We start from the raw sequence: 9,793 nt of genomic DNA on the forward strand, positions 1-9,793 counted from the left end.
AAATGGTCTCATGTTTGCCTATTATTAACTCATAATGTGACATTTGCAAAGTTTCTTGCTCAAATTATTAAATTAAGGGCACATTTCCCTGATTATACTATTAAAAGAGTGAGACTTGATAATGCTAGTGAATTTACTTCATAAGTATTTAATGACTATTGTATGCATGTAGGAATTGTTGTTGCGCATCCATTTTCTCATGTACACACACAAAATGGTTTAGCTGAATCACTAATTAAACGTCTCCAGCTAGTAGCTAGACCATTGATAATGACAACCAAACTTCCCGTTTCTATTTGGGGCCATGCAATCTTACATGCTGGATCATTGGTACACATGAGACCAAGTTCATATCATGTATATTCTCCCCTACAACTTGCTTTTGGTCAAGAGTCACATTTATCCCATTTGAGAATTTTTGGGTGTGCAGTATATGTCCCTATTGCACCACCACAACGGACAAAAATGGGTCCTCAAAGAAGGTTGGGAATATATGTTGGTTACGAGTCAGTCTCTATTATAAGATATCTTGTACCTTTAACATGTGATGTTATTACAACACACCTAGCTAATTGCCAGTTTGATCAGGCAAATTTCCCATCATTAGGGGGAGAAAAGAAGATTATAGAAAAGGATGTTTCATGGCATGGTCCTTCTTTATCATATCTTGACCCTCGCACAAAGCATAGAAATGGAAGCTCTAAGACAATGCATTTCCAAGAAATGGCAAATCAATTGTCTGATGCATTTTACTGGAAGAAAAGGATGACTAAATGATATATACCACCTGTCAATGTTCCAACTCGAATTGAAATTCCATATGGACAATTTGATGATAAAGTCACTCAAGAGTCTAAAACATGCTTAAAGCGTGGAAGACCATTTGGTTCTAAGGATAAGAACCCACAAAAAATAAGAGGAATAAAAAATACACTAGATCATGAGGAAAGTGTTCCTTAAGAAACAAAAAATATTAAAATTCCCCCAGGAAAGGAATATGTTACACTAAATTATGGTCAAACATATAGAGTATGTGACCAAAATGAAACTGATGATATAAGTGCAATATTTTCTTATTCAGTTGCATGTGGTATTATGAATGATAATACTGAACCACAATATGTCATTAAATGTCAAAGAAGAAATGATTGGGCTAAATTAAAGGAGGCTATGCAAGTTGAATTAAATTCTCTTAACAAGATAAAGGTTTTTTTGGGGCCATTATCCTCACACCTGGAGTTGTGAAACCATTAGGGTATTGATGGATCTTCGTACGAAAAAGAAATGAGAAAGGCGAAATTGTAAGATACAAGGCTAGGCTTGTGGCTCAAGGTTTCTCTCAAAGACTTGGAATTGATTATGAGGAAACTTATTCATCGGTAATGGATGCAACCACTTTTAGATATTTAATCAGCTTGACAGTCTCTGAAAAATTAGACATGCATCTTATGGATGTTGCTACAGCTTACTTGTATGGATCACTTGATAGTGATATCTATATGAAAATCCCTGAAGGATCTAAAATTCATGAAACATTAAGTGAAAAACCCAAAGAAATGTATTCTATAAAATTGAAAAGATCTTTGTATGGGTTAAAGCAATCTGGACGCATGTGGTACAATCGTTTAAGTGACTATTTGACAAGTAAAGGTTAAAAAAATAACATTATTTGTCCATATGTATTTATTAAGAAAACAACATTTGGGTATGCAATTATAGAGGTCTATGTTGATGATCTAAACATCATTTGAACAAATAAAGAAATCCTTGAAGTGACTGAACTTTTAAAGAAAGAATTTGAAATTAAACATCTTAGAAAATCAAATACTGTCTTGTTTTGTAGATTGAGCATATGCCTAATGGAATACTTGTGCATCAATCAAATTATACAGAAATAGTCTTGAAACGTTTCAATATGGCCAACGCCAATACTTTAAGCACCCCAATGATTGTTAGATTATTAAATATTGACAAAGATCAATTTTGTCCCCGCAAAGAAAATGAAGAAGTTCTTGGTCCAGAAGTATCATATCTAAATGCAATTGGGGCTCTGATGTATCTTACAAATTGTACTAGACCTGACATTTTTTTTTGTGAACTTGCTAGCAAGGTTCAGTTCATCCCAAAAAAAAAGACATTGGAATGGGATTAAGCATATTTTGTGATATCTTCGAGGAACTACTGATTTAGGGTTCTTTTATCTGGATGATTCAAAACAAGGGTTGATTGGTTATACAGACGTAAGCTATTTATCTGATCCTTATAAAGCTAGATCTCAAAATGGATACGTATTCATGAATGGAGGCGCCGCAATTTCCTTGTGCTCTAAAAAGCAAACACTTGTCACCACATCCTCAAATCATGTTGAAGTAATTGTACTAAATGAAGCTAGGTGAGAATGTACATGGTTAAGATTGATGAGACAAATCATTTTGTCTTCATGTAGAGTAGATAAAGATAAATATTCAACTTTAATTTATGAAGATAACTTAACATGTGTCACTCAAATGAAAGAAGGATATATCAAGAGCGACACGACAAAACATATGCCTCCAAATTTTTTTGAGTACATTCAAGAGCTTATAAAAGATCAAAAGCTTGAGATATAATATGTTCAATCCATTAAAAATGTAGCAGACCTCTTCACGAAATCACTTCCTACTACAGTCTTCAGAAAACATGTACATGACATCGGAATGCGACATGTGCATAAAACGTAACGTAATAGATGTCTAAATGAGGGGGAGTCAACTATATATTGCACTCTTTTTCCCTTCGTTAAAATTTTTTTGCACTTGGTTTTCTTTAGCAAGGTTTTTTATGAGGCAGCACTTCAAGGTTTAACTCAAATTTGAAAAAAATTCATCCAAGGGGGACGGTTATAAAAATTACATCAAATTATTGAGTTAGACAATGCATGTGGATGAGCAATATTCATTCCTTAAATAATTTTCTTTACCAATTGAATTATTATTTTGATGATGTATAAATAAGATGTTATGTAGTACAAATACCCATCAAATGTATAGAGAAAGATATACCATCTTGAATACAATCTTCTAAGTGCTCAAGAATCCTCTCAAATCTCCTTCTTTTATTTTATAATGTTATAGTTTAGCTTTATTAGTTTAGTTTTAATTAAGTCATATATATATATATATATATATATATATATATATATATATATATATATATATACACACATACTAATAATAGAATACTTTTAATTTTATTTTGCAATATGTCACTCTAATACAACACCTCATTAATATTATGCCACATGTTAGGGAGATATCTTAGGTAAATCACAATCACAATTAATGACTTTAAGGTTTTAAATAATAGATTTTAAATTTTTAATAGAAACATTTACATTTTCTAATTATATGTTAAATTTGAAGTTATAACTAACTTCAAAATTTTGGTATATCTCTTAATTAATAATTTTAAAGCTTATTTCTTTAAAATAATTGATTAATAATTATAAGATTTTACTATGAAAATTTAATTAATTTTATAACCACGGTTCTCATGGGTTATATATATATATATATATATATATATATATATATATATATATATATATATATATATATAAATATATATATATATATATATATATATATATATATATATATATATATATATATATATATATGTTCAGGTTCATTTGAGCGCTAATTTTGTGAGACTGTGAGACTAAATCTAAAAATAATCTTAAAATGAAAAATAAAACGAAAAATCCGAAAATTCTTTTTATAATTATTATTTCCGTCACTTTAATTACCTAAAAAAATAAAAAGAATAAAAAATAAAAAAAAATTACCAGTTTTTTTGAAAAATACGTGTAATATTTTATTAGAATATTACGCTGTAAATATTCTAATGTGATTTTTAGAATGTTCGAATATTCTATTAGATTTGTCAAATATGTAAAATATTCTAATATTCTACTAGAATATGTAAAAATGTATTTTATTATTATTTTTTTTTTGAGAAATATAAATGAATAAAATAATATTTGAAAAAAAATTCGAAAATTTTCAATTATTTTGCATTTTCAAAATGTTTTTTTATCTACAAAATGAGTAGCTAGGATTACGTCTTACAGTCTCACAAAATTAGACCGTCTCACATGATCTAACCATATATATATATATATATATATATATATATATATATATATATATATATATATATATATATATATATATATATATATATATATATATGAGGTAGGTTCAAATGTTTTTCATATCTAATGAGTGCTAGAATGCTTTAATAAGAATTTAGTATTGATTATATGTATATTAAATGCTATCCATACATATAACTCATTTTTATGGAAACTAATTAAATTCGTCATTAATCTCAACAATAATATTATTTCAGAATGAATTAATATCTTGAAGAATGAGAGTGTATTCCAGCAGAATAAGAGTGTATTCTAGTAGAATACAATCTCGTTCTTCATATTCAATGCAACTTTATTGTATTTTAAGTGAGTGAGTACTGAAACAAAATACGAACTCATATATATAAACCTAGATGCGAATTTATTCTGAAAGAATATTATTGTTAACTTTAATAACGGATTTACTTAGTTTCCATAAAAAGAGAATTATAATTATCGATATCATTTAATATACATATAATTATGGAAATCATTTAATATATATATTTATCTAATTAAATAATTATTTAATTTACTAAATTCTTATTGGTGTATTCTAACACATAATAAATGTAAGAAACAAAATAGCCTAGCCCATATATATATATATATATATATATATATATATATATATATATATATATATATATATATATATATATATATATGGGTTAGGTACAATAGAGAACCATAATTAACCAAGAAACCAATCTTTTTTTTTCAACTTTTAGAACTTATTTTTAATTAAAAAAAAAAACTAAAAGTACAGAAACTCATAACTTTTTATTCTTTTTCCAATGATATAAAATTCGATTTTTTTTACGTTAAAATTCACAGTGTGAATCTTTGAAAATTCACAACGTGAATTCGGATTCACACGGTGAATCCGAAAAATATTTTTCACATTCACTTTGTTAGTATATGAATTTAGATATTTTTAGATTTTTTTTTTGATAAAGAATAAGCTCTAGAAATTGAAAAAAAAGATTTGGTTTCTTGAAGAACTAATAATTATGGTTCTCTATTGAATTTTTCCATATATATATATATATATATATATATATATATATATATATATATATATATATATATATATATATATATATATATATACTAGTTTATAACCAATGAGAACCACGGTTATACAATTAATTAAACTTTTAAAATAATATCTAAAAATTATTAATCAATTATTTTAAATAAATTATTAATTAAGAGATTTTTTTAGTTATATAAATTTTAATCATTGATTTAAAAAAATGTGAAATGATATCATTTTAAAATTTGTATTAAGTTTATTTTAATTTTTATTCTAATGTTATTAATTTAATGTAATTAGAGTGGAAAATTTAAAATTTGAAATGGAGAATCAATATGTTTACAAATATCATTTATTAATTATGAGACATAATATGGTGACACATGACAAAAAGAGAATAAAATATGCATTAATTAAGAGGTTTAATAAGATGACACATGTCAAGAGGAGAATAAAACTATTCTTTTATTAGATAGGGAGATAAATATATATATATATATATATATATATATATATATATATATATATATATATATATATATATATATATATATATATATATATAGGTTAGGTACAATAGAGAACCATAATTAACCAAGAAACCAATCTTTTTTTTTTTCAACTTTTAGAACTTAGTTTTAATCAAAAAAAAAAAAAAAAAAACTAAAAGTACAGAAACTCATAACTTTTTATCCTTTTTCCAATAATATAAAATTCGATTTTTTTTTACGTTAAAATTCACAGTGTGAATCTTTGAAAATTCACAACGTGAATCCGGATTCACACGGTAAATCCGAAAAATATTTTTCACATTCACTATGTTAATATATGAATTTAGATATTTTTAGATTTTTTTTCGATAAAGAATAAGCTCTAGAAATTGAAAAAAAGATTTGGTTTCTTGAAGAACTAATAATTATGGTTCTCTATTGAATTTATATATATATATATATATATATATATATATATATATATATATATATATATATATATATATATATATATATAGTAGTTTATAACCCATGAGAACCACGGTTATACAATTAATTAAACTTTTAAAATAAAATCTAAAAATTATTAATCAATTATTTTAAATAAATTATTAATTAAGAGATTTTTTTAGTTATATAAATTTTAATCATTGATTTAAAAAAAATGTGAAATGATATCATTTTGAAATTTGTATTAAGTTTATTTTAATTTTTATTCTAATGTTATTAATTTAATGTAATTAGAGTGGAAAATTTAAAATTTGAAATGGAAAATCAATATGTTTACAAATGTCATGTATTAATTAGGAGACATAATATGGTGATACATGACAAAAAGAGAATAAAATATGCATTAATTAAGAGGCTTAATAAGATGACACATGTCAAGAGGAGAATAAAACTATTCTTTTATTAGATAGGGATATATATATATATATATATATATATATATATATATATATATATATATATATATATATATATATATATTAGGTAATTTTTGTAGGGTTAAAAAGATTTTTTAGTTTTACAAAAAAGGAGTTGTCATAGAACAAAATATAGATATGATGAATATCATGCAAGGTATCTTTATTTTTTTTTGTCATTTTGAACTATTTATCAACTTTTTTTATCTTACAAATCTTCCTTTTTATTATTTTTACGATTAATTATGTAATTTTTTATTATATGTTTTGGGTTACAGATCCAAGAAGATTGATAGGAATTAGAGGCACTGATTTTATAATATTTATTTATGGATTGTATTGGACAATATATTATATGGAACATGTGAGATACGTTAAAATTAAAAAATATCAAACATTCAAATTGGTTGAAACGGTTTAAAGTCGATTAATTTGCATTTAAATAGTTACGACTTTTTAAATTATTTTAATAGTAAAGAAATTAAATAAGAATTTTAACATGCTTTTTTCTTATACAATAAAAAATATTATTATTTATTAACTCATAAATGGAGAAAAAAAGTGATCGTATTAAAAAGTTACATGTTTTGAGTGTATCATTATAAATCATATCCTAATTGAGTTGGGGTGTTTGAATTGGAGTTAAGAGATTCATATGTGAAAATAAAACATTATTATTGGCTATTAAAAAAATATGTTAATTGCCTTGAATATTTAAAATTATACCACATATTAAAATTATGAACATTTAAATATGAGGAATGAACTAAATGTAGTCTTCATTTTTTGTTGAATTTTGTAATTTTGTCCAACTTCCTCCGTTTTTTATTTATTTATTGTTTCTTGAATAAAAGTTAGTTATCGTTTAAAATAAAAAAAAAATAGTTAAAGGGTCGAGAGTGAGAAAAAGAAATATATGAGTTGAGATTTTTTGTGGTGTTGTGCTCCAATTTAAACAACACTAGGACCGGACTCACCATAGGCTCGAGCTCATCACACATCATTGTTTCTAAAACCAATCTGAAAACCACACAAACAAGTTGATCATCATCTTGCTTACACCCCTAATCTTCAGATATATATCAAAGTTCATATATATGCATCTTTCACATTACCATTTCTAAACTTACAGACTAGAAAAACACCAATATTCACTAAAAGAAAAGAAAATTATAAAAAAATTATAAAAACACGACATGCATAATATGTCACCATGACTTTGCAACCCTAATAAGTAGTCTTTTACAAAATGGCCACCACTTCTTTCATCTTGTAAAATCCCTTTTCGGCGAGAAAAGCCGACGCGGTGAGAACATGCTTATGTGTCTCGGAGAAGAAGCAAATCCGTCGATTGTCCTGTAACTCGGCATTAAAAAACCTTCTCTCTCCGGCGTACTACGGATCCCATTGAACGTCCCATATTTCTTCAACTTTCCGATCCAAGACCTTTTCTTTGGAAAAATCTCATTGGCTCCACTCATCTTCTCGCTCATGTATTCCTTGATTGCCTGTACACCTTTCTCCACCACCTCCGGCGGCGGAGACACCATCGGGTTTCCCTCAACGCTGAGCTTCCGGATCTTTTTCAGGCAGCCGATAGATTCCGGTAAGGCGGCGATCTTGTTATAACTGACGTCCAGCTCGACTAGGGAGATGAGGAGGCCGACAGAGTAGGGTAGTGTTTCGAGGTACTGAAAGTTCTGGCTGACGTTGAGGATTTCGAGGTTGATTAAGCTTTCGAGGTCATCGGGGAGAGAACGGAGGCGGTTGAGACGGACGTCGAGGTGGCGTAGATTGGTGAGGTGGCCGGTGGACGTAGGGAGGAAGATGAGTTTGTTGGAGTTGACGGAGAGTTTCTTGAGGTTGATCAGCTCAAATCCTATGGTGTCCGGCAGCGTCGTCAGCTGATTGAAATTTGCATTTAAATCTTCCAGTGCTCTGTAAATTAAAACCCATCAATCTCAAACTTTTTTTTTTCTATAAAAATTTCTGCATAAAGATTTAAAAGAATTACCTGCAATTTTCAATGGTTTTGGGGAGAGATTGAAGATGATTACCGGAGACGTTTAAAGACTTGAGCTTTGACATACATCCAATCGAATTGGGTAGAGTCTTGAGTTGATTTGAATGAACATCCAACGCCACCATGTTCAGCAGCCTTGCTGCTAATGATTCCGGTATCACCTGCAAAATCATAAAATCTTCTAAATCCAAATGATAAATATTTACCACGTATTTATATAAAAGCATTTAAAGGGATGATATTACCTGGAGATTGTTGTTGGAGATATCTAAGACACGAATGATGGCTAAATTAAAATTGGAACTGATAGGGAGGGTTTCTAAAGACATAGCACTCAAATCCACAACCTCCTGCATATCTGTTTTTTCTGCAACCATGGTGTTTTGGGAGGATGATGAAGACGAAGAAGAAGGAAGCCTTATATGGGGGTTTCCAAAATGTTTTCTTCTTGATTTTGAATAATCAACCTTCATCATCATCGTCGTCATCATCTTATAATAGTATTTAATGTATTAATTTCAATCTTTATCTCTTTCAACCTATAGATATATAGATATTATGTATCTATATATAATATGTAGTTATAGTACAACAAATTCCGTGATTGAACACACCCAATTTGGGTGTGAATTCAATGAAAGAGATTGTGTAGGAAATTTAGAAATTATAGTCTAGATTGAAAGAGAGAGATTATTGACTTTGTGTTGCAACTTGATAAAGATATGAAGATATTGTAATCGAGAGAGAGAGAGAAAGAAATGTACGGAGGAGGACAAGAGTATTTTAGGAGGTGGAGAAGTACAATAGGCCGTAGTTTCCGTAATGTGATGGTTGACACTTGAAGTCAAACATTTTAATATATACCTACCCTATAAAAAAACAAACACACCACTTGTTTCAAAGAGATAACGAATGAAGAGTTGATCAATGCTAACGTGTTAATTTAACAATCTGATTAGATAGGGTCTTTATTTATTTATTTATTACTTGGGATTGGGAAGAGATTCGCATACAACAGCTTTTTGTTATAGAATTATATAGTTGTATAATCCAAAATTTTAAAGCACCAATTGTTGTGTATGAAGAAAAATTGTTGTGTACGGATCAGCTTCCTTATTCCTCGATCATACATAGACGAAC

The 9,793-nt window shown here is 27.7% G+C and overlaps 1 protein-coding gene across 1 annotated transcript; it reads right to left on the reverse strand.

The window, feature by feature from the left end:
• Positions 1-7,682: 7,682 nt before the first annotated feature.
• Positions 7,683-9,172, reverse strand: LOC111902336 (plant intracellular Ras-group-related LRR protein 6). The gene is made up of 3 exons (XM_023898184.3): positions 8,899-9,172; positions 8,645-8,814; positions 7,683-8,568 (listed from the first exon to the last, which is right to left on the reverse strand). The coding sequence occupies exons 1-3, from the start codon at positions 9,142-9,144 to the stop codon at positions 7,896-7,898; spliced, it is 1,089 nt and encodes a 362-aa protein (XP_023753952.1). The 5' UTR covers positions 9,145-9,172; the 3' UTR covers positions 7,683-7,895.
• Between the last annotated feature and the right edge of the window lie 621 nt (positions 9,173-9,793).

This window comes from Lactuca sativa, chromosome 8 (genome assembly GCF_002870075.4).
Source record: "Lactuca sativa cultivar Salinas chromosome 8, Lsat_Salinas_v11, whole genome shotgun sequence".
Taxonomy (NCBI): domain Eukaryota; kingdom Viridiplantae; phylum Streptophyta; class Magnoliopsida; order Asterales; family Asteraceae; genus Lactuca; species Lactuca sativa.

What these genes read in the sequence shown, in the direction of transcription:
- LOC111902336 (XM_023898184.3), bottom strand. Translation starts at nt 9,144, where the DNA reads ATGATGACGACGATGATGATGAAGGTTGATTATTCAAAATCAAGAAGA. An exon ending in TCTCCAACAACAATCTCCAG is followed by an intron (nt 8,815 to 8,898) that starts GTAATATCATCC and finishes ATGATTTTGCAG; the next exon opens with GTGATACCGGAATCATTAGC. An exon ending in AAAACCATTGAAAATTGCAG is followed by an intron (nt 8,569 to 8,644) that starts GTAATTCTTTTA and finishes TTTAATTTACAG; the next exon opens with AGCACTGGAAGATTTAAATG.